At 35.5% G+C, this 27,114-nt stretch overlaps 1 protein-coding gene across 2 annotated transcripts in view; it reads left to right on the top strand.

The window, feature by feature from the left end:
- The window catches only part of ADGRB1 (adhesion G protein-coupled receptor B1), a 500,908-nt gene that overhangs the window by 232,254 nt on the left and 241,540 nt on the right, over positions 1–27,114 (top strand). For both annotated transcript variants that reach the window (XM_063451001.1, XM_063451000.1), the window contains exon 3: positions 16,336–16,494. In XM_063451001.1, the coding sequence (XP_063307071.1) occupies positions 16,336–16,494 (159 nt within the window). The remainder of the gene's footprint in view (positions 1–16,335; positions 16,495–27,114) is intronic.

The raw sequence follows: 27,114 nt of genomic DNA, 5'->3' as shown, positions 1-27,114 counted from the left end.
GACATCAACTGTGACTATTTTTTTTTAAGTCTTTAAGTGCCCGTCTTGATACTGTCATTGTAATGTCATTGCTTTCTAATGACATTAGGACCACATCCAAAAGTGAAGAGAGGAATTTTCACACTTTTTTTGTTTCCTTTCATAAGGACAGCGATGAACCGCATGTAAATAGCGTCCCAATCAGGCATATTAAATTAAATGAACAAAGTTCTCACCATGTGAAGTGTCCCCATTATGTCTCAACACATTAAATGTAACCACATTAACTAAAGTACACAGCAATTATTCAACCTTTCACAGCACCAAAAACCACCTCCAGTAATTCATTCCACTATTTTATGTTTTTTTGTTAAGCAAATTTCCCTCCGGAGCTATTTTTTTTTTTATTTCTTGAAACATTTACTGTCAGTAAGAAATTGCCCTCTGTGCTCAACACAAGGGCACAACCGCGATGGGGAAAATGTCAATAAATCACCTTTAAAAAAAGCAGAGTTTTAGCAAAGTCAAAACTAAATACAGTGATTTTAAGAATCAAAAGCAATGCAACAATATTTTTTACCAGAATCATGTGTAAAGTTAGTTAACACTGTGAAAGCCTTCTTATTTTTAGGGCGAATTTGTGAATAAATTGACAAAATTAATTAAGCCAAATTAATTCAATATCTTGGTATTAGTAGTTTTTGGCAGTAAGCCGGATAGGAAACAAAGCAGTTGGTATACTGTCAGATTTCCTACCAGCTGAATTCCACTCTCCCACCATATTTCATGGGTATCAGTGGTAAAGTATCCAGTATCAATGGTTTAGTGTAAAAATGTGAATACAGCTGTATTGAAAGACACCACCTGCCTTTCTACACCAACCTAGGCAGCCATGCTACTGGAAGGAGATCTCCATGCCATACACTCCCAATCACAAAAGTCATTACACCAAGGGTACCAGGAGTAAGTTCATCAGCTAATGCTTGGGCATTTGGACATGCTGATCCAACAGTGTGTAACTCTCATCTGTACACAAAGAGAAGCTTACCGTTTCATTCAGGTATTTTTATTACTCAAATCAGTGTACGTTTACTTATTCAATATTTACTAGTTTATATTATTGTGTACTCATAGCAGACATAGGCTCTCTGCAAGCATTTACCTAGAGCATGGATTATTATCAAAGTTCTGGACAGTAATATCTCACTAAATCCTGCCAAACTAAAGTTTTATTGTAAATATTGGATCTGTGAAAAAGGGCTGAATTAGAGGCAGTTTCCAAGCTGTCGATGTAGCCCAAAAGGAATATAAGTGGTTAACCATGTTCTGTTTAACAAGCTTTCAGGTGGGATTGTGAGTATTCATGTTTGTGTTTCCGCGGTAACGTGGAATCTGCCCAATATGACTAGTGTTCTATAATTTTCCCTTAACCTTCAGGAGAAAGACACATGATTAAGATAGGAAGCGAGTGGCTTGTTGCTTGAGACAGATAATGTGACAGATAGTGAGTGTACACCTGGTTTCCAAGCATTCTTTATTCATCGCCACTCCAAGACATTCCCTGCATTCTATGCTTTCTTTGTGAGATGCCATTAGGTTGTATGTGCAAATCATATTTACTTTACAAGGAGATAATATGATGTCTTCATGGGCTTTCTGAGCTAGTCCGCTCCTTTGTCATTACCTCACTGATTACAATGGACTGTCCTTGTAGATAAAGACTAACACAAACGTTCTTTCATTAGATCATCTCTCACTTTGACGTCACTTTCTTCCTCTCTTTGATTAACCACCCACATCTCTACTTCATCTCTATCTTCTCTCCTGTTACTAACACTTTGATAACCCTGCTTCTATTATGTTACCCTAATTTTAAATGTAATGTCACTAATATCCTAGGTATCATCTTCCTATCCTGTCCTCTGGTTACTTTCTTTTATCTGCAGTTGTTTATTATGAACAACTTTCTCCTGTGGCTTCTCATTATGGAGGCATCAATGATACATGACCAGATAGTATGGAACATTCCAATACAATATCTGAGATCCTGTGCCAGCATCAATGTCTCTTCATCAATTGCATAAACCATAGAGCTGGGTCTATGCGCGTATAACCCATTACCCAATGTTCAGTGTTTGTTCTTGAGTTCCATCATGGTCTCCCCATGTGACCTTTTGCTTTAATTGTGTTGACTATCTGTAACTCTGGTTTCCAGAATTGGCTAGCATTATTTTTCATGCTGTTATAATTATTCCTTTCTGTTGCTTTCATCATGATTTCATTGTTAAACCTGGCCTATTGTAAGGACTGGTAACGCATATCTTTATGTTCATAACCCCTTCCTAAGTATACTATGATACTTCTCTGATTAGATGTAAAAGGGATCTGCCACTTTCCAATAGCTATAATATCATGTCTATGTATCTCCTAGATATAAGAAATATGCATTTGTAAGAAGTAACAAATGCAATTAAATATTGAAATCTACACTTTCTTCTGCAGCTGGGCACCTTAATACTAGCTCCCTGTCAATCATTGTTACAAGCCCTGTTCTTTACACCTGGAAATCAGCACAAGGAGAGCAGACAGAGGCAAGGAGAAATGAAACAATGTTTCTATTACTCCTCCTTATTACCACTGTTTGCTTTGGCTTTGCCTTGTCTGAACTAGATTGGGATGTAATTTGCTAAATCGTTAATATAAATTTAAAAGAAGACGGAATATCTCAGGAAAGTGAAATGCTAACGCAAGCAATGTGTGATATTCAGTTTAATGGTGAAATTCTAGAGTAGCGACAGTCCCCCTTAATCTCACTACCCTGTTCTTCTTTCATTTCTATTACCCTTTGTAGCTACACTTTTCTCTGTTGTCACCATAATTCTCACCCCTTGCCATCCACCACCAGTCACTACCTGGCATTTTTCTTCTTTCTTTCGCATATCACCTTCTATATTTTACCTTTCTTACTCAGCCTCCATCGTATCTTTTGTCTCACTCCAAAATTATATCAAACAATACTTCAGCATTTTTTTAAAATAGGTTAGAATCTTTCTTGCTAACCTATTTTGTTTGCACACCTTGTTACCTCGTTGTCACCAGATATATATCTATTTCCTCCGCCCGAGACAATGAGAAGCAATTCTAAATATCTGATTGGTTGTGATATCACGTGGTGTTGGTATTCTTTGTTTTATTCCATTGGGAAAAGCATAGGTTTGTCAAAATGTTGCAGGAAGTGTTAACTGTGGTCTCTTCTTACCTGTAGTACCTCTGGTACTGTTAGTTGTTTTTGCTCTTTTTTGCAAAATACAGTTGGTCTTTTATGTGGCATTTTGGCCAGGTTTGACCTTGAATTGAATTTTGTATTATTTATTTCATGTATAAATAGAAATGTATTATTGTGGTGTACAGCTCTGCTTTTTTTTTTCCTTCTTTGTTTATCCATTTTTTTGTGCAATTACAAGATGGCCGCTTCCACACTGAAAAACTTTTTCCAAATCAAAATTAGACATAGCAATATTTAGCATGGTTATCATGACATACATCTGACTCCAATGTTATTAATAACTTATGCAAGGAATATTTTGGCAGTAGTACCTCGTTAATGTTTAGGTATAAATGATTTTACCTGTAAACGGCATAGCTACAGAGAAATCTCGACATATTATTCATTCTGTTCCATAGAACCTTTGGTGTGTATTGTTGTATTGTGTGTTGCAAAGAGAGACTTTTGCTTTTTCTCCTTTTACCTGTTTATTCGAATCAAAGAGACATCAACAAATGTTTGTGCCAATTCTTTTAAATTAAAATCCTGAAAATTAGCAAATAAATCCAATCTAAATTGTTTTAATCGATTTGTTACTGTATCAATTAACACACATTTTTTAGTTAACAGATAATGAATTTTCACACAAGTATAATCACTAGAGGACTCTCAACCTAGGTTCCTCCTCCGCAAGTCTTCATTCACAGCAAATCTGTGATGTCATTTCCTTTTGCCTCGATCATGGTGTTTTTATAGATCAATGTGAAGAAAGTGGTGGGAGGTTAAGCTTGCCTTCTCCTTTGAGTAGTGATGTTGCTGATTTTACTAATGGGATTTCTTGTGGGACGTTGTCCTGCCTGGTTTGAACTCTGAGATGAAATCATGACTTGCTATTTATAAAAGGAAACAGGAAGCCTCTCTAGTTTCTAACCCATCAGCTCTTTGATAATGGAATACGAGATAACATTTCACACTATTATAAAAACTAGCATTTATGATTTTGTTCAAATTGACTTTAAGACCAAATTGCCTTCATATTACCTTATACTATTTTTTTTTTTTTTTTAAGTCTTACAGAAATTTGAAGGATTATAAATTAAAACCAAGTGTTAACTGGCTATGGCGTTTGCTGTATTATTTTACCATTCAATAAAAAACAGGGAAAACAATAAAAACAAAAAAACTAAAAAAAAAACGAAGACAAATAAATATCCTTTCACTTTGACCTGTTTCAGTGCAGTCGATGTCCAGTAATTGGTCCGTGTCCTGCTTTCTGCATCAGCTGCATGTGTGTGTACATAAGTCATGTACCAGGTCATCAATGTGTGACTTTATAAAAACATTACATGAGGCGTCACGGTACACAGAAAGAACGCATGAGGAACAATCTTGGGCAAACTTCTAAAAGTTGAACTGTTCTCAGGGAAATCCCATTGGTTTCTATAGTGACTGGTCCACTTTTAGACCAAGTGCTACGGAAATAGTTTGCTCAATATAAGTAACTGATAATAATGGTGCGAGAGGAAACAGCACTTATGAGATAGCTCTGCATTGAAACCTATTTGAAACCTATTATTATATTATATTTGTAGAATATATGTTTGTATCCATTGAAGACGTTTCTGGATTGCTAATCACAATAAAAAACTGTACCCATCACAGAAGGGCTGAGCTTCTGTAATTTGGAAAATGTCGGACACGCTCTACATTATTATAAGCGCTACGCCTCAATACATCCAACAAAACACAACACCTTTCAGCAAATAGAGCTAATTATGGAAGCACACTTCGTGAAAATGATATGAAAGTGGGTATTCTGGGTGAAAACGAAAGAAATCATTATTGCTTGTTACATGGTCATATTAACAAAAAATTGTCGAGATAATGATTGCATTATACACAAAACATGATATTTAGCTAAACCAATTTAGCTACTCTGAAATATTAATACTGTGCTACATTTCATGAATGCTTTTAATTATTTAAATATACACAGGAAGAGGGACATTGCCTAGCTGGTGGGTTTTGGTTAGTTGACAACAAGATTCAGGTCCTGGCTTATCTATAAATGAAAGGTTTTTATGAACTGCACTCTAGATGTTTATTCATTTTGCCAGTGAGTTCACTGAAATTCACTGTTTAGTAAATAAATCTCAAACTCCTGCTTATATATGAGGATGAATAATCTTTACATATGTTATCGACATGGGTTTTATTCAGTAAACACCAAACTGAAAGGACTGCAAAACCCAATTGCAAGATTTAGGCAAAAAAAAAAAAATCAGCTATAATCACAGCTTGCCCAACTTAGCCTGAATGATGCAATTATTTTTCAATTCACTACAATTCGCTGTTTAATGAATAACCTCCTCAGACCCCTCTTGTGCTTAGCCTACCAATCGTTTTTAAGGACCACTTCAAGCACCATAACTACTTTAACTGGATGTAGTGTTTATGGTGCAAGGAGTGTCTGGTTCTCTCCCAGAGTAAGTAGTCAATCATTTAAGAGCAGTTTAACAACCCTGTTTCCAATCGTGTGTCCTAACACAACTCTTCTGCTGCTGGATGTTCCTCCAAGGAGCTTCCAGTTAGCCCCAATGAACTAAACCCAGTCATGCAAGACCATGGACAACAGCAAATGAGTGATCTCACCGAATGAGTAGAGCTTAACTCAGCAGTATTAGCTTCCAGTAGCAGTGGAGGCCCTAGACAAGTTGTAAAACCAGTCTTACCATTTTCATCTTTCCTTACTCTGAGAGGGCACTTGAGAACTCCTGGCACCATAACCACTGAAGTGGGCTGTAGTGGTTTTGGTGCTTGGAGTGTTCCTTTAAAGATAAATTACAGAATTGTCTGTGCTGGAGACCAGCATACCATGTTTAAGAAATCAGTTATTAGGTTAATATTTATAGCACCTTTTGGCCAGTTCCAAATTCAAGCAAACATTGCAGAGTTACCATTTGTTCTTTGTAAGTTTCCTTGCTGTCCCAGAGGAGAGGAAGTTAGTAAGTGCTTTGCTATTTATGTTATCGCTGTACAGTGATGTATATTACTCATAGTGGCTCATTTGTTGTATCCAGCTGTAATTCGCTCGGGGAAAGCTACGAAATATCACTGAGCAAATGAAAAATAAAAAAAAGCCCCAAACAATTATTTATAAACTAGCATTCTGAAACGATGTAATAAAAGAACGACATCAATACACATCTGAATACCTTCCAGGTGTGCTGGTTGGTGGTAATTCCAAGCACATGCAAATAACGGGATCTTCTAAAAAATATCACTGCCATTTCAAAATATTAGACAAAACCTAAATAATATAGGTTTATGCGTGATATTACTTTGTTGCTGCCAGAACTGTCATGCTTATAGATAAAGAATTAGATAAACGTTAACAAATGCCAAGTGCCACCATGTGGTCAAAAATGTTATTACCCTGAAGCAAGATGTACATTGTTTGCTGGTCGAAATAGATGATGTATCATGGGTAAAATGGTGTAAAATGGGCTTGCGGATAAGTTGATACCTTGTGTAGCTAAACAGAAATGTGTTTGCTTGGATAGAATGCCTGCCTGACATTAACCTGCAGACTCAGGGTTTGCAACTTAATTTAAGATTCTAAGTGTCTGTTGTTATACTATACGTCTAATGTGCATTGCTAGGTCTCAGATTACCGTTACCATACTTACTGTTTGAAATATTTTGGGTTGTTTATTATTTTTATTAACATTATCATTGTAAATGTGATGTCTACTGTAGATTCACAGGAATAATGGAAAGTTTCAGCGCGAAAGACAATTTCTCAGGGTCTCAAAATTAGTTAAATTCTCATTTAGGAAAGTAGAGGTGATCATTGGCTTCACGAGAGCTTGCAGCACATCTGTGACAAGAGAGTTAAAGTCCTTGTTTTACAAAAATCAGTTATCTTTAGAAACCATTTGGCATGTTGCAAAGAGCTTCTGGCTGGTTACGCAGTTGGCTGGTTATGCTTGTCTGGTTACGGATACAATATTGATTGTGTTAAGTAGACTCCAGGGTTCCTGAATATATGTCGATAACCTTTGATCCATTTGAAAGCTAATACAGATCATTTCTGGAAATGGGAATCGAGACATCAGATAAAGCTGCACAGAACATGCCACACGGCTGAGTGTCCCACCGAATTCTCTCAAGGTCAGCCTGAGGGTCACTCAGTGTTCTCGTAGTTGCCAATTATAGTGTTATGAAAAGAGATTCTGCAACATTAGACAAAATGTTACTCTTTTGCCCTCACTAAAAAGTACAGTGTGTTTCTCATCTTCCTTATAGCATTTTTTACATTACTTTTTTATTGCCATGAACACAATATTATTGCATCTACCAAGGAGAAAACATTTATTAACATAATAATAATAATCAACAAATTACTTTGTTTAAAGAGTAACTGACACTTAAATTACACCATTAAATTAGTCATTGAAAATAATCTATGACATATGCTAACATTTTGTCAACCTTTTTCTTCAAAATATATATTCGATATTTAGTAAGTGACATCACAATTCAGTTGGGTTCAGGCACAGCCAGGGCACACAATGCAAATGAGGAGGTGAACAGAAACATTGTTTCAATTTATTTATTTCCATATTCAATGGCATAAAACAGCACAATGGATGATGATTTACAGGGAGCCAAGATGGAGGAACCAAGTTCCAGGATAGATGTATGGATTTCTACATTTCATTTTATTTTTCAAACCTTAGAAATACATATTTGTGAAATATAGAGGATAAACAAACATAACATATTTAATCCTAGGAAATAAAAGTTTCCCTTTAAGGTCATGACAAGCAAAACCTATTAAACTATCATTATTCAGTTTGAGATGTCATGTTTTCTCCACTGGTGCTTTGTTTTTCCTCCTTTGAGACAGGTGTGTTTTTTTTTGTTTGTTTTTTAACTATTGAAGATTATCCAAGAACAACTCACAATAAGGTGGGCTCCTTCTCTGAAGCTCAACTTTCCTGCATTTCAATATGGATCAAAAATGACCAGAAAAAAAGTTCCTGGCTGCATTTTGTTTCGGAGAACTGGTGAGTTTGATGATAACCAAAGAGAGGGGTCAATCTTGACTTTAAAAGTCTCATGCATCCACCGTGTTATGCTGCTATTCCACTACAACTTGGTCAGATATATCTATTTAATGCATATAAATACTATTTGCAAAGAAAAAAAAACTTTATTTCTAGGTTCATCAAGTAATAACCTTGCTTCTTGCTATTTGGACTATAAAGAACCCCTAATTGTGTAAGAAACACCCAAAGGTAATAATTTGGGCCATGCCTTCATACACAGTTGTTGCTTCTTTTTCATTTGTTATTTGCCCATAATAACTATATTTACTACTCTTAATAACTGGCAAGAACAAAGCAAACATGTATTCCAACACCGCTTTGAAGGATAAGCAACATGTCCCTAGATATTACCGCACCGTTCTATAATGTATGTATGTATCACGTTACCTATTCTTATGATCTTGAAAATGAATTCTGCTGGTAGGGAAAGGAATTTGGCTAAGCTGATAATGTTTGTTTATTTGCTCTCTGTTTATACACACTCTTACATACCACGCGTTCAGAAAACTATTTATGTTATTCATGGGGTATACATGTCTTTCGATGAATAGTGATATATATCCACATCAAGTTCCTTTACCTACATATCTCATTGTGTATCAATGCTAGGCCTCTGAACGAAAATATCTGCATATAGACTGGTTGCTGCCCCTGTGAGTCATGTTTTATATAATCACTTATCCTCTTCGAAATATATGGAGATTCAGAAATACCTGAATTATGGACTAACCTAAACTCAAATTGCCAAACATGTTGGGGGAGCAAAAAATATGATAGATGATTGATGGGAATAAAACAAGATTGATGGTAAGAGGCAGTCATTCAATGTTTATTTTATTTACATATCAAACGAGAAATAAGCAATAGAAGAATAATCAGGAGGTGCACTAGAAAAGTCTATATTTATAGATTATTTATTTAGTAAATATAAATGTATTTTACTTGCCCTCTCTTGGTAACTTCTTTCGTCTAATTCTACTATGAGTGTACTGCTAAATATATACGTAATGTTCTATTCTATTACATATAGATTTTTCAATACACTGATTGGTACCTTTTCTTACCTTTCTGTTTGTTCTTCTGGTTCCTTAATCAACATTCAGTTGAGTCGATCTAGCATCCGACCGAATGTCGGTGTCCTGGCAAATTTTCTTTGGCTTTGCAGAAGTCTTATAAACACACTAAACTCCTGAAATTTGAAAACTGGTTAGAATAACATTAGTTTTGAATGGACATAGTATTTACAGTCACAATCACTTGAGTAAGAGTTGTGTGAAATATATAACATTCTTCATGTTAATATTAAATTGCTTTCTTTGGATAAACTTATCGTGATGAAACGTTACTCCATGGCATGGTAACGTGTTTACATGAAATTGGTCTAATGGAAACCAAATGAAACATTGTTGTTCTGACACAAACACAACTGTTTAAGGGAGTTGCTAAGAGCAGGCATGGGAAGTATGAGGAATGTTTGGAATTAAGGGGGAAAAAAATGTAAATTCAGAGTTGGTGACTGAGTTAACATTTTCTGCAACTGATTACAAGACTGATTTCCTTTTGAAGAAGTACTATATTGCCAAACATCTGACCCGTGAGCTAAAGTAGGACAGGTAACATTTCAGCAATTATTAAAGTTTAACCATACAATATATTGATTCTATGAATAATTTATTTTTCTTTCTTGAAAACTGTACACAGGGTGGTTATTATGTTGTTACAGTAATTATCATTATCAAGGGTACAGTAGACTATCCTAGAAGTTTTACTTACACATTATAACTGAACTTTTCATTTTGTATTGTATTGTCTTTAGCAATATCACCCGGCTTAGGAGTATGATTCGGTGAAAGATTTGAGATGCATAGTGAAAGATCATATGGAGTTTAGAACAGTCAAATTAAAATAAAGAAATAATACAAATAATGTTTATCGATTATAAATCATGAAAATTACACTGTTAAACCTATCACATATATTTGCGATGCAATCCACATTGTTATAAACCCTTATTTAAGATAAACGAAGGTAAAGAACGGTATAAAATATTTGCGTGAAAAAAATAATATATACACAAAGGTAAGAATCTATCATCCAATATAGGCATTAATTTAATTTGTTTGAATCAGCACCAGCAATTATAACACAATCTGCTACACATTTTTTTTAAATTGATTTATCTTCATTAACGTCTGAGAAAAAAAACATTTCAAATGATTTGTCTACAAGAATTTACAAAAAGATTGGAATCATTTTTGGTGCTGATTCAAATGAATTGCATAGAGGTCATAGAAGCTAATGATGTTAGAACACACATTTATTTGTATTCGTTGTTTATTGTAACTTACCTTTAATACATGTCATAAGTGCAGTGTAATAAACAGTCTGTTTCTTGCCTTTTTGCTTGTTCTTCGGATTCCTTAGTCAACATTCAGCGCTCATGAAATAGTAAGTTCTGGGAGTTTGGCGAGCAACATTCATGCATTGGGTTTAAAATTGTTGAGTTGAGAATATCTTCAACTCAACGAACCTGGGGAAATAAGCCAGTAAGCTATTTGACACTCAATTTTCCTAACAGCTTGATGATTTGTTGAGGTTTACTCTTGATCTGCTGGTTACTTGGTTTTAAATCCTTTTTTCATTACCTACTTTCAAAATGTTCACAATCACATGGTACTCTTGAAGAAGGATTCCGTACCACAATTTTTCATTTCAATTTTTCAATTATTATACATTTTCTGTGTGTATTGAAAAAGCAACTGAAGGTCGTTGGGAAAAAATAGACAACAAAAAACAACCTCTCAGTTTATCAGACAGTGCAATAAATGACTTCTATAGGTAGCTTACCAGAGACGTACAGATAAAATAGTGGAAATTGTGGCATTTTGATATAGCTGCAAAGATCGATGAACAATTGTAAAATCTTTTTACTTTCCATTCAAAAAGCATATAATAGAAACACAGTGTTTCAGAACGTGAAACTGTCAGGGGAAAGGTTGATTCCTCAATCAATAAAAGCTGTACATTATTTCACTGGAATTTTGACACTGGCTAAAAGGTCATGCCTACTCCCAGATATCACAAAAGATATTAAATTGCAGTCTGTTCCATCGGCCTGCTTACTTGTAATAACCAAAACTACCCAATCGAACAAAGAGTTCTCCTTGTTACATAAGCAGCAGATTAATGTACAAAATAGACATATATAGCATTCCTTGTTCATGTGACATAGACAATGAATGTGATACTCGATGAAGACGTAAGAGTTTAAGAATGTTCGAACATACATTTATTTTTAATTAGCATAATTTACCACTAAAACTAATTTGAAATGTGATATTTCCACAGTAACTGCCCAGTTCTCTGCCTTGTAAGGCCAACTTATTGATGTATGAAGTCTTCCGTGTTTGGTATTAACTTTTCTTTAGTAAAATCGAATTGGGTGGCTGGACTGTTCAAACAAATCAAAATGGCTTTCTTCCTTAGAAAAGTAGTGGTAGAGGCTAGTTCTTAATTTTGAAGTCAACCATGAGGCTGGCTGGGCTTATTTGTATTATGTTCTATTTTTTTTCTAAAGTTGCATCCTTTTTTTTTTTTCAGAGTATAATTTGCAAGGGGCAAATATTTATGATTTTGAGATATGTTTGGCCATTTATGATTGGGTGAATGATAGATATTTATTTGTGTTTACCCCTGCTGTAAACCCTTAGCTGTATTTGGAGTACAGTTGCTTTGTTACAGTATTTCATGTACCCATATAGATATGGGGGAGAGGTATAGATTTTTACAATGGTAGTGCAATAAGCACTAAGCATTGCCTGACGTAATAAAGAAAGAAGTCAGCATTTATCATTAACTCCTCCACCAACTTGGCATAGCAAGGTATAGAGGGGGCATCAATATTAATTAGTATTATTAATTAATTAATATTATTAGTATTATTATTAGCATTAGCACCAACATATTCCACAGCACATGATACAATTGGAATGCCTGACAGCAGGAGGAAAAATTATATATTGTGTCTTATTCTAACTCATACCCTGTATCCCTCCACTGACAGGGTAGAAGAAGAAGCAGATGTGACAATGGGTAAAGGATAATCGTGACCCCCTACCTTGGGCCTCCTTTTAAAGGACCACTCTAGGCACCCAGACCACTTCAGCTTAATGAAGTGGTCTGGGTGCCAGGTCCCTCTAGGATTAACCCTTTTTATTATAAACATAGCAGTTTCAGAGAAACTGCTATGTTTATTAATGGGTTAAGCCTTCCCCCAAATCCTCTAGTGGCTGTCTCACTGACAGCCGCTAGAGGCGCTTGCGTGATTCTCACTGTGAAAATCACAGTGAGAGCACGCAAGCGTCCATAGGAAAGCATTGTAAATGCTTTTCTATGAGACCGGCTGAATGCGTGCGCAGCTCTTGCCGTGCATGCGCATTCAGCAGAAAGGGAGGATCGGATGCGGAGAGGAGGAGGAGAGCTCCCCGCCCGGCGCTGGAGAAAGAGGTAAGTTTAACCCCTTCCTCACACCAGAGCCCGGCGGGAGGGGGTCCCTGAGGGTGGGGGCACCCTCAGGGCATTATAGTGCCAGGAAAACAAGTATGTTTTCCTGGCACTATAGTGGTCCTTTAATTAAAGATAGCTCCCAATCCCTGATACAAGGTAACTAAAGCTTCCCAGTAATTTATTTATTTTACCCTGTACTCAGCAGTTGTTACTAATACCTCATCTTGCCACTAATAGACCAGGGATACTAAAAGGTAGACACTCCAGTCTCCTGGTAATTTGGGATTGTTATTATTATTTTAGATATTTGTCTGTTGTACATTATAAAATAAGTGCATTATTATACAGGTAAATACATCTAGTGAGGATCAGGCAATACATATTTATCTCTTCTTGATACCTGATCTACATATAAAATATTAAGTACTACATTTTAGCTTATTCCCTATCACACACACTAGGATAGCACCTTCTAATGAACTTGTGTGGGCAAAGTTACATACCATAAATTGCTGCAAATAATTATGCAACAGTGTGATAAAAAAGTTTTTTGATAAATGAAACATCTGGAACTGTCTAATTGTACATGTTCCCACAGAACGAGGTTCTAGTAATGAATGTTGCACATTTTGCTTAAGGAGAAATTAGAAATCTTCTTTTTGAAGCTCTCTGGAACTTTGCCTCATTCAATTTGCCGCTTTCTCTGATCGGTTTGGATATTTGGAGATTGCTCTAGCTCTGTCACTGCTTGATATACTTTAATGTCCTTGTAGTTATCTAATAGTAGTGAAGGAATACAAATCGTTCTGATTGGAATAGCCATAGCGATAGCCATACATGGAATCTCAGCAAGACTTTATGACTCCATGTCCATGCAGTTTGTTCATGGAATCTGCTTCCCTGCTTTTATATTAGAGAACATCACCTTAACCTGTTCCTGTTAATCATGCAAAAAAGTTCTAGATTATCTGTCAATCAATGTTACCTTTTAATTTTTCATAATAACGTCAATAGTACTGGATATGTGAAAGTTGGCAATGTTTGAAAGGGGTCCTGGAAACCCATTCCCCCAATTAATATGTTATTTTAATTTAGCCATCTGTTTCACAAATGCAGTTACACACTTTTGAAAGCTACAGATTTATATAACCTCTAAATTCTAGAAAACATACACCATTTATTATTTGTTGATGAGGAGAAATTATTAGTACAATTATAGAGTGCGCAGATCTTGAGGTCATAGATTTATTATATTGTACGAAGCTGAATCTCAGTAATTTATTCACATAAATTGTAACTACTGCAAGCACCGCACTTCAAACCTCAATATTTATTTTATCTTTCTTTATATTAGTACTTTAGCTACAACATTGTGTGTAAGAAATAAATATTGTGGGATGTAGGATGATATGGCACATTTAGAAAAAGCTTGTAATACTAATACAATACAAATAATACAGACAGACATATAGACAAATAATAAAAAAAAATACATTCTATCTATCTATCATCCACCCATCTCTGTATATAAAAAAAAAACAATAATAACTTAAATAAAAAGCAAAATCATTTCAGATAGATTTCTGTTGTACAGACTGAACCTGTTTTATGGGTCCATCTGCAGCCAAAGTAGCAGATGCTGGCCTGGGCTAGTTCATGAACTCCATCAGTCTGTTAGAAACTCCTTGTGTCCTCCATGCAGGCGATGAGTATCCATGACAGCTGGGTCAGTAAATGGAACCTGCTATGTCATACAAACTCTTTGATTACCTGTTTTTACCAAAACATTAAGGTCTCAATTTAATTCATTTGGAGAAACATTTAAATTGATCCCAATCTGTTAAAAAACTTGTCAAATTATTTATCTACAGAAGTCATCATTAAAATCTACGGGAATTTTTATAGATAAATAATTTGAAATCTCTTCACAGATTGTGATGATTTGAAAACCTTGCCTATCAAAATTAGATGGACACCTTAGTGAGACTCATAAAAATGGACTAATTTTCCATTAAAAAGGCAGCAATGAATATAGACCAAGTTGAGAAAATTCAAACAGCAAGTTTCTCCTGTAGATAATAAACATACAAAACTAATTGAATAACTTTATCTAATATAAAAATTTATAGTGAACAAAACACATATCCTTTAATAATAGAATAAGTGAATTAATTTTAAAGGGACATTTTAAGTACCAGAATCCCTACAGCTTAATGTAGAGGTTCCGGTTACAAAAAGACTGTCCATTTAGTTTCTTAACTGTGATTTGTGCCTAAGGCCATCTCCACTGGCTGTCATGAAATGCTTTTCCTGTTGAGGTCCTGCAATCTTTGCGGGACCAAAGTTGGGCTTTTGAACACTCTTCAAGAAGATGCTAAATGCTCCCCATACAGCGACATTGAGTCAAGGAGATGCTGATTGGTGCAGCACAATAATTGACTTTCATGCGGAATAGTTCCCCAGTGTTTCACTATAGGTTATTATTGGATTGGGTGATATAAATGTCATTGATGATCTCAGCCAAGGTGTAGCGATGTCCACACTGTGACCAGCACAGTGAGAAACTAAAGGTAAGTTAAAAATACTTTATTTATTTTTCGATAGAGTTCCCGATAACTTTTAACTGGTTATCAAAACACCACCATAGTAGTACAAACATGTTCTTTTAAGTTAGTTCAACCAATTCACTTAATTCTGCTTACTCCTTGTTCCATATCCATGTTAACAAACCTGTTGGCAATCTTGATAAAAGCTCAGTTCTAAAACTATCCCTACATATATCATACTAAGCTTACGTATACGCAAAGTCCACTAACTTTGCATTTATTGACTTCCAATATACGGAAATGTTCATTATGGAATGATTACACAAAAACAGGAAAATTATAAAAATTCAAGCCAAGGAAGAGGTTGTAAAGAGTCACAGCTCATGACCCAAATATTCATCATATCCATTGTGAAATCAGATTTACCCCTATAAGGTTGTGTTCAAACAACCCAAAGTCAGCATTTAGGCAAGCAGGGAAACTAGACTAAAATCCCTTTTTAAAATCAGAAATGACCTTCAAAGTAATAGAAAGTTACACATCTGAAATGAAAGACAGGTGATACAATAATCAAGTCCTATAAAACAGGAGTCCCTGGTGGGATTCAAAATGTATCTGCTTCTAATACATTTTGAATAGATAGAATTAAATGCTTGCATGAAAAATATTTTTAGTAGTTACTCATCAAATAATCTGATTATCAAGTTGGAAAATATAATACCGTAATTGGTTATAAAAGTTTGACAGCTGCCACTTTATTCACCGTAAATGAACATGTACGTTATTACATCTGTTAAATATATTAATAAGTACATTTTTGGCCTTCTAAATTATACTTGCTATGAGAAACATGCTATATATTTTGTAGTTTCCATTCACTTTGTTAACCTTGGAAGGCAGTAAATATATATTTTTTTCTCACAAGGTGGTTGGAATTCATGGACATCTTGGGGAGACTGTAATCGGGACTGTGGTGGTGGACTTCAAACCCGCACAAGAACATGTCAGTCCTTGCCTGACAATGGTCAAATTTGTGAAGGGGTCTTGGAAGAAGGGCGACTGTGCAACAGAAAGGCATGCACTGGTAAGAATGTTTTGTAAGTTTTGAATTGCTCTGTTACATAATGCATCGATTTGGTTTGCAGAGCAGTTAAAGGGTTATTCCGAGCACCAGTTGTTTGAAGTGGTCATGGTGCCTGGGGACTATGTTGCAGCGTTTAACTTTGAAATGCTGCACATATTTAATTTAAAATCCACTTATGGAAGCGTTACTTGTTTAGGTGGCGCTCTCAGCCAGTGAGTAACCACTGGATCGGCTTCTGGCTTCTGCAGAAGCTGGATGCATGTCAGCCTTAAAGAAATAGCCTTGGAGCCAAGGAGGGACCAATGCAAGAGGGTACATTGTTGCTAAACGGTTTGCCCCATTACCAGGGTGCTAGGCCAGGGCATTCCTAACGTCAAAACCACTGTGGCTGTAGTGGAAATAATGCTTAGAGTTAACCATTTAAAATGTAAAATGCGCAGTCAGATATAACTCTTTGAAAAGTTTAGTCAATACTTTCACAAAAAGCCAGGAATGCCTTCCTTGCGAAAGAATTGTAATACTGATTGTATTTAGTGTTTCATTGAGTCTTCAGAGAAGTGAATGCATTTTCACACCTATTAGGTAAAATCAAAATGACTATGTCTCCACAAATAGATTATTTAAAAATTGGTTGAACTTGGTAAACTGCGATCTATTTTTTTTTTTAAACTAATTAATTAACAATGTATGTCTAATAGACAGGTTTGTAAGTATCGATGGTAAACAAGCAGCTGTTTTTATTGCATAGGGTCATTTAAGATGTTTACTACAATTATTATTGTTACAATTATAATCATTATTAAAAAAAATTAACAACATATGGAGACGTGATGTTGACATTGACAATATACTAAATATATTAACAAAGCTCTGTTACATTAGCAATCAATCTAAATAATAAAACTTCTATAAAATCCCATTTCCGGCGAGCTTCCACCAAACTGGTTTTACTGATTCTTCATATACAAAACGTGTGATAGACACCCAACTTTTAATATCATTTATTAGAGTGAAAGAGTTTCATTTTCCTCTAGAACCAAATAAATACAAGCAATGGACTTGATTTAAAAAGCTTTCTAAATTATTTAATAATTAAGAAATTTTTCCAAAAATATTTATTTACAAAAATTCCCATAGACTTTATTGGTGACGTTTGTAGATAAATCACTTGAAAACTTTTCTAACAGTGTTGGATAATTTGGAAAGCCTATTAAAGAAAGGCCAATGTCTATCACTGAATAAATTATTTTTTGTTTGTTTGTTTTCCACAGAAAACTAAAAAATAAATGTGGTATCTTTCTCCAAAGCATTTTAATAAGAGGTAGAAAATGATAAGTGCCCACCTCTACTTTCACAAACATTATACATGATCAATCCGGTCTGTCTAAAACTAGAGATAACCCAACAGTATAAAAGAAGATATGGCACACATATTTAAAATTGATAATGTCCCTTTCTTTTCCCTTTGTTGTGTGATAACATCCATTTTGACCTCTCAAACCTAATAAAAACCCATTCAGGTGTTATGTTGACACAAAAAACAATGATTTTGAAATCTTTCTCAAACCTTTTGGCTGGCCTATATATTATGTCACTATTCAATAATAGCAGTGCTGAATGATTTATCCGTAGTAGTAATATTACCATTTAGATGTATTCTGCAGTACTTTAGAGTTATACATTGGGCATATGTAGACGCAAGTATCTGACAATCCAAATGATCTAGACAGAAGCAATAGGTAAAAAAAAGATCCTGCTAAAACAAACGTACAGTCTAGAGCAGGGGTGCCTACAAGGTAGACCCCCAGATGTTTTAAGGTCCCCTAGTGGTTTGGTCTAGAGGTTATGTATAATACCCACCACAACATCTAAACATTAGAGGTTTAACCCCTTAAGTACACATAACGGAAATATTCTGTCATGATTTCCTTTTATTTCTGAAGTTGGGTCCTTAAGGGGTTAATGTACTTGGCAGAATTATTTACAATTTTATAACTATGATTATGGCCTTGTATTAGATTTTCAATTTATTTAATATTATGAAAAATATTTAAATTTTAAAATATTTTGATATTTTTTGATATATATATATATATATATATATATATATATATTTGTATATTTTTGGATATTTTAATATTTTGATAGAATCATTTTAAAATATTTATTCAAAAATATGAAATAATTTGAAAAGCTTATCCAACAATATATATTTCTAAGTTGTAAAATTGATGACATCATAGTAATGATTTCAAAAATAATTCGTTAGAAATAGAGAATGTATCCAACTCAGCTAACTTACCTTAAATTTTGAGTCTGTTCTCAAGTCACCAGAAAGCAATGCTAAGTTGATTGCTCCCAGAATTTAATGATACACTTTGTTAGCTTTGAGTTCCTTACCAAGGGATTGTTACGTTACCGACTTTGAGATATTTTGTACTGTTCTGCTACTCGTGACTTGTGCTTCGTACCAACGAGAAGAAAAATAGATGAGTAAATCAATTTTCCTTAGGCAGGTGTGACTTTGACTAGACTCACTCTTTCATTTAGAAGTGTGTTATATATTAAAGAGGAAAACCATTTTTTGCTAATGCAAGACTGGGTTTGATTATAATTATTACCATTTTCTAAATTTACAGTGATATATTTTTGATTAGATTGTTGGGTCGGGCTCACGGATGTAAATCGCTCATCTAGAAAGTGCAGGTTACCTTGTAATAGGATTAACAAATGACCAAAATTGAAAGTCAGGCAATCACTTGGGAATGTATTTGGCCAATATTGGATGAAATTACTTCATGCATTTTTTAGCACCTTCATCATTTGAAATTATTTTGTAATTAGCATGCTAGTTGAAGATGCCTTCAGACATTGCAGGTATCATTAACCATTAACATTAAAAGTCATAATAGCATATTGGAAAAGTAGTAGTAATGGCTTTAGAAAAAACGGATGTACTCTCATCGTACTTTTACTTGTGAGGTTGTTAGTCACACATAAAATAAGCAATCTAAGCAGCAATACGTGTGAAGAAGGGACATCTGCAAATGACTGTGACTGTAACACATTTGTGAAAATTAATAGATTTTGCATTGTTCACACCTGTCTTGAGATAAACACTTACACAACACCAATAGACCTGAAAACATGTGAAGGTTTCAATTCCTAACAAAGAGCAATACATGGGTTAAATTGTTCTTGCCTCCATTTATTTAGTGGGACCTGTGTGACTCCAGGAAGCTGCCCAACTATCAGAAGCCCAGCAGATATAAATAATGATTCTGCAGTTCTAAAATTAGAGTAATCACCATGGAAACTACTGGGTTAATCAAAAGTATACAATTGCAGATCTATGTATAATGTGTGTGGTCAGGGAGGTGGTTTCCAAATTATCTTTCTGACAACCTCAAAGACACTTCTTTTTTTCTTCATATTTTATTACCCTGATCAGCATTGTTTAGCAGTAATTACAATGTATTAATTCGGCTTGGGAAGTCATGGGCTTACAAGAGCTGAGGACATTTTGAATTTATTACCACAATCAGGCCGTTAGTCATTGGTCATTAAAATGGAAGATTGAGAGCAAGGCTTTCAAACATGGGTTAAATAATGCTATTGCTTTTCTCTAGCCTAAATTACGGGCTTGTCTGGTTGGGCTAACATATAGCATATTCTTACTTTTTTTTCCATAATTCTACCTTGGATTGTTGTTTATGATCCACTGTTGGTATGTGAGGTACAAACAGACTAATTGTTGGTAAGATCATTTGAATTTATCGCAATGAAATCCCAATGAAAGCTCTAGTGGTGATAACATTACAGGAGGGAACTATGATTGCTTTATACTATCGTTATGAGTCTAGTCTAGTCTAATATATGCCAATATTATAATTAATACATGTATTTACTCATGGTTAAACAACTGCTTCCGGTGAATAACATTTTATCCTAGTACTGCAGCTGTTATTTTCAAACAAACAAGAATTGAAACATCTGCAAGACTCGTATAAGGAGACAATATATGTGGGGCAGGCACTGACATCTTCCCTATATAGGAATGTGAGAGCCATCACAATACAGAGAGTCCTCTTCATATTTATCTTAAATATAAAAATATATTATAAATGTAATGTTAAATTTCACATCAGTTGGTCTAGATATCAGTATAATTTAATTTAACTAAGACGGTGTCAAGGTTGGGGAATTGAGGAACACAACGCATTTCACATTTTAATTAAGAGCAGGATTGAGGTTGTGTTGAAGTAAAGTGTGTGCAGTTTCCTAATTTATGAAATCCGGCTACTAAATAGGGAACTTGACCCAAATGGTTTAAAAATAATAATCAGTAGACCTGTGTTTTCAGTATCAAACAAATTGCGATTAGTCTTAATTTCAGGTCCGAAATCCCAAATTCTTTAATTGCTTAAATGCTTAAAATAATATCTCTTTGTTCTGTGTAGTTGATTTCAAGAAATGTGAAATTTGTCTAAACCTATATTATTATTTTTTTGACAACTCCATACAGTCTAACTGAATACATCGACAGGGTTACTTACTAAAGTGGGAATTGTCAAGAATTCAAAGTGCATTTCTAAAGTCAAAGATAAAGTTTTAAGTTAAACTAAAAGCAGAGTGACTAGCTTGCTAATAGATTCCTATTGTATCCATCTCCTTAATACATTTTGTAATTAGTCTGTCTCTCCCCATACGATTTCTCTCACAGCCGCAGCACTGTGTGCAGAACAAATCAATGTATTAAAATTCACGCAGTTCATTTGCAATGTTTTTTTTGCAAAATTATAACTTTTGATGTAAATCAGAGCAAAACAAATTTCTACTAAAGCGAGAAAAGCTTTAGAGGAACATAATTCTGAGAACAGGAAATCTCTTGTACAAGGTACTAATGAATATTGAAAAGCAAACACAAAAGCTATTGTGCCAGCATTCTCCACTGCTACGTGTTATCATAAAATCCTCTTATACCAAACCCTTTCTATATAGCACCTCGTACACTGCAGCAATGTTACACTAATGGGAGATACGGATCAACCAAGCAGTATGGCATGCCATTTCCTGTCTGTACATTCTTATAAAAAGATTGTAGTGAAGGAAAACCCAAAAGTAGGTATATTTAACCCACAACACATAATATAACCCGTTTAATGCAAAGTGTTCAAATTCTCTCCTACCGTACCAAGGCTCTCAATAGTATTAACTAACGAAAATAGGAATGATAAATTACAGCTGGGATAGTTTAAAGTTCCATGTTTAAAGTATATTTGTGACCTTTAGGATTTGTGTACCGTTACATTTACCTTTAGGAACTGACTGTACTTGTCTAGTTTTTCAAATAGGGTTTTGGAGACACCTGTGCTGTTAGTTGGGGACAGTCCTACCTCTGTAGGACTGCTCCTGTGTTTCTTTATATCTTTTTTTGAATTTGTATTCATTCACTTGTCTTGAGCCCACGTTCCATTTTCTTTCTCCTGTTGTACCGGACACAATTTATTACATTGACACAGGGGTGTATTTACCACAAGGCAAACAAGGCATTTGCCTAGGGCAGCACTTTCGGGGGGGGGGGGGGGGGGGGGGCAAAAAACACCCCCAAGCGCCCAGGTAAATGCCTTGTTTGCCTTGTGTACTGGGAGGCTCAAGAGCTGGCTGCCACCTTAGGGCCCCCTTTAGGTGTTAATGTACTAATATTCTAGCCGGGCGATGAGGGAGATATGTCCTTTTAGATTAAAAAAAACATAATAATTAGTGAGTGTATGAGAAAATGTGTGTGTGTCTGGCAGTGAGGATGTTTGTGACTGTCAGTGAGTGTGTGTTTATGTCTGTAATTGTGAGTGTCTGTCCTTGTGTGTGTGTGTGTGTGTGTCTGTCAGTATAAAAAAAAGGGCTTGACACGAATTGGTGGGGCAAATTTAGATAAGGGGGTGCCGAATTTAGTCGTGCCTAGGGCAGCACAAATCCGGAATACACCACTGCATTGACATAATGTATTCAGTCACCTAAAAACAACTTTTATGACTCTTCTAGACTTAACTTTTCTCGACCAGCACAGCTCTCGTTACCACTTTGAGGGACAAAAAATCCCTACAATACAACATTATTACACATAACCATATTCCCTTATAGAGAGTGTCCATGCAATGTGTTAGGAGACAGTGTCAAAATGGATTGGATTCATATTCCAAGGTGATCTGACAAAGGGCTCAGCAATGCTCGGAAAGACACAGGTGATCTCCTGGTTTTATGGGAAATCTATCTGTATCTATACTGACTCGAAAACTATTGTATCACAAATTAGGCTATGCAGAAACTTAAACAACATAATAAATAAAGAATAAGAGTGTCAAATTCGAGTGACGCTAAACTATATTTTTGTTTCACATTTGTTCCTTTAATTGAAGTAAAAACATTAATCCCTAATGCAAGATGTATGTTATTTATTATTATTATTATTATTATTATTGTGTTATTGTATTATTATTTATATAGCACCAACAAAATCTGCAGCGCTTTACAGTGGGTGGATGAACAAACATGTAGTTGTAACCAGACAGGTTGGACACACAGGACCAGAGGGGTTGAGGGCCCTGCTCAATGAGTTTAAATTCTAGAGGGAGTGGGATAAAGTGACACAAAAGGTAAGGAGAGTATTAGACTAATGACAGTCACAAGAGAGGCATCAGTCTGGAGCTATTAACAGTTTAATTGATACGCTTTTATGAAGAAGTGGGTTTTTAATGATTTTTGGAAATAGTGGAGACTGGGTGAGCATCTAACGGAGGAGGGAAGTGAGATCCACAGGACAGCCCTCGAGAAGTCTTGAAGGCGAGCATCAGAGGTGGGAGTACGGACAGAAAATAGACGTAAGTCTTCAGCAGAGTGTAAGGGCCATATTACACCGAGTGCTAACTCACAGCTGAATAGGCAGGAGGTGTGGTCTAATGACATGTCAATGAAAGGTAATCAATTTTTAGATTAAATCAGTCTTAACAGCACTACCGTAATTCCTGCTGGAATCAGCGTGTGAATGACAGTGACTGGGGCAGCAAGCAGCATTAACTATGAACTACGCAAGCAGTGCAGCATTAAATAACATAAAGGATTGTCACCTAAAGGGTGACTTGTCAAGATTAGAAAGTGAATTAGAATTTCAGGCCAAAGTAATCAAATAAGAAAAGAAATCTAGCCAAGTCAGAAAGCTTCCACTTTGGCTACATTGTCCTAAAATCGTGAAATTCACTTTGAATTAATTTAGAAATTTAGAACAATTCATATTTTTGTGAGTAATCCTTTTAACCCCTTAAGGACACATGACATGTGTGACATGTCATGATTCCCTTTTATTCCAGAAGTTTGGTCCTTAAGGGGTTAAATATGTTGTTTTATCCCAGTAATAAGGTTTTTCTTTTCCAATCTCTTTCGATTAAAAAAACAAGGTTTGAGACTAACTGTGGAAACACTTGTGCGAGGTGATTTAATTACAATCAAATAAACAGAACGAAACAATAATACAAATATATAGAGGTCAGATTTACATTTGTTTTTCACAACTACTGCAGACGTGGAACTAGAAAAATATTTTAGATGGCATGCTCACTGCTCTCTGTAGTGGGTTTTATTCTTTGCCGCAGGCAGAACAAGCTAAACGAGATCTTTCTTACAGCAGAGTCAAGGAGATTTGAGCCATCTGTTGCGCTGCGCCGCATCTACCAGATGTAGCGCCTCAATAAAGAAATTATAAATTATAGGAGCAGTTGGAAACCACTTTATATAAATACCATAACAGGAGTGCTGGTTTCAGAGAGCGTCATTGATAAATTGGCATAAGTAGATGGAACTGGGTTGACTGCGTTCAAATACGTTGGCAGATAGCATGAGATGGTAAACGCTGTCAGCAGCAAAACATGTGCAGAAAAGGTTAATACAGTCATAAATTCAAGACATACCATCAATAACTGTGAGTAGAAGAATATTCAATGTGCAGTGATCTGCAAAGGTCAGAGTGTGTAACAATATTAGTGTTACAATTCTTTTAGTGCTTTTAACACAACACAGCATTTGTTACCTTTAGAGGTAGCAGTGCACGGGAAGTCCTGAGCTCCTCCGGATTTCCTTTTCTTGCATGTCTTGTGTTGCTAGGCTTCTCAGCTGTCGCTAAAAAAACTTGACTTCCTATTGGCTGCGTTTCCATTTGTAGGAGCTGCCAGGATGCTGACTGTTTTTTTTTTTTAATTATTATTTTTGTAATTGGTGAGGACCATCCAGAAAATGTATATATCTTCAAACGTTATTCTCCCAACGGGGTTAAGAAATGAACACAACATTAAATAAAGTTCCGACAGCTACTGATACTGCTTGCAAAGTTATTAAGGTACATTTATCATGACAACATCAGCTGCAGGTACACAGTAGAAAAATCACACATCGTGAGCACGAGTGACGAGTTTTGAGTGCGTTCGGTATAACCCTTAATCATAGGCCTTTCATTTTACTCATGATTAAGTGCTACATATTGACCACGTTAAGCTAATTGTTACTCTTTTCCCTATCACCTAATTTTTTTAAATAAGAAATGCCCCTTGGGAATTTGGCAAGCAGCATTAGAAGTTGTCAATGCCTTTTTTTCTGTTTGCCATCTAGTGGAAGGAAGGAGGTCCCACATTTCAACTAGTGCATTCCTGTTATGTTTAGCCTCGGGTTTAATATATCAATGTTAATTCAAAAACATTTGATTGATAATGTGTGTTTTGCATACTAAATTATGAATTGCTGAAAAAATTTAAATTCAAATCACCAGTCCAGAAACATAAATAAAATCATTCCACCTGTGCAGTTTGTAATATTAAGAATTCTGTGTCCATGTGTGCAGGTAGTGGTTACCGTGTAGTGCGACCAACCTTCTTTACCAACCATTCCCGCCCCAATAAAAACCTTAGACATATTTGTGATATAAAACAGGCCACAGCTTTATTTATAATTTTACAAATATATCTTTAGCGGTTAAATAACCATTTTACTAACAATATCAACATGATATACTATTTAACCACAGATTTGTCCACAGATTTGCGCCTGCCCTCCCCCCCTTGTCATAACCACCACTTGGCCTCCAACTTGGCCTTAACTTACCACCATACCAACCACTAGCCGGCCTTTGGCTCAGTGGGCACGTCTGAATGTCCAACCATTTACCAGAGGTTAGGGGAGGGATCAGCCCCAACCTTCCTTCTTCCACCTGCTCTCTTGCTTCAGCCTGGATTGGCAAGGACCTTAACCACTAGCTGAAAAAAGAAAGAAGAGTTAGTGTCATATAGCAAACAAGGGAGGGTGGGTGGGAAGCTGTTACCAAGTCGTTATTCTAAGATGGCTGAAGTCAGGAGGCAAAATGCCTGCATATATATAGTCCAGCCCCTTAGTCCCTTCTTTTACCACTCCCCCATATTACACCTGCACTTCCCCACACATGCCTCTTATCTTGCTAGCTTTTAGTCCACCTCCTCAGGGTCTTGCTATTGCACATACTGTATATGCACTTCACTGTTTAATAAATAGACACCTTTAATTACCTTAAGAATTCACATTCCATTAACTTAGTTGAACATTTCCTTATTTTTCAGAAAAATAAAAAACCAAAAAAGATAAAACAGTCATCTATTATTGAGAATGCATAATAACCCTAAATACATGTTAGATTTACACACTGACCATGGGAGTATCTGACAATCTATTAATTGTATATTAGTAACTGGGCGAACTGAATGCCACAATGCAAAATATAAACGAAAAAAGAGAGGAATACCGCACACTTATTACAATCCTGGTGCAACCAGACCTGGGGTTGGCTACACCTCCTGTGATAGTTGAACAAAGATTGTAGTCCAGGCACTCAAGGATCAACTCAGCAGGATTATTGGATCAAAGAGCAATGATTTGATCCCACAAACTTGAGATTGAAACGTTGCACTCTGTTCCAATAAACCTGCTGAATCGATCCTTGACTGCCTGGACTACAATTTTTGTTAAACAATGCAAAATATAAACAAAATCACCAATAAACTAGAAATGTATTACCATGACTCTTTTAGAGAAATGTCTCAACCTGTATCAACGTGTCTTTTAGGGAATAAACCAAAAAATGATCACCATGGCTCTCCTTCCTTCACCACCCTGTCTATGTGAAGATTATAGCCTCCCTGACATCATTATTTAGAAGAATTCATTTATTTTTTTTTCTGCTCAAGGCTGTTGGATTGGTTAGACTATATAGCTGTATAATTGTTCTTTCTCAACGATCCAGAATTCCCAGTCATAATTGTAACTATCCATGTTTATATCGCAGCTCACTATGCGTAACTTTTCTTTTCTACATAAAGGATCATAAAACAAAGGTTTGTGCTGAATTATTTTTATTTTTATATTTGTATTTTTTTCATTGGGGCAGAACTCAGCAATAGACTGGGTTACGCAGCAGTGGGAAGCAATTTGCATTTTAATTTAGCAACTATGAAGTAAAGCCCATGATTTTAATTGCCCTGACCTATGCACAACATGAACTTCAAAAATAGACACAGTTGAATAAAGAAACTTATACAGCCAGTTGTTAAT

Source organism: Pelobates fuscus, chromosome 4, assembly GCF_036172605.1.
Source record: "Pelobates fuscus isolate aPelFus1 chromosome 4, aPelFus1.pri, whole genome shotgun sequence".
NCBI classification, from domain to species: domain Eukaryota; kingdom Metazoa; phylum Chordata; class Amphibia; order Anura; family Pelobatidae; genus Pelobates; species Pelobates fuscus.
Note: the sequence above shows the minus strand (reverse complement) of the source record. Positions and strands in the feature narration are given on the sequence as shown.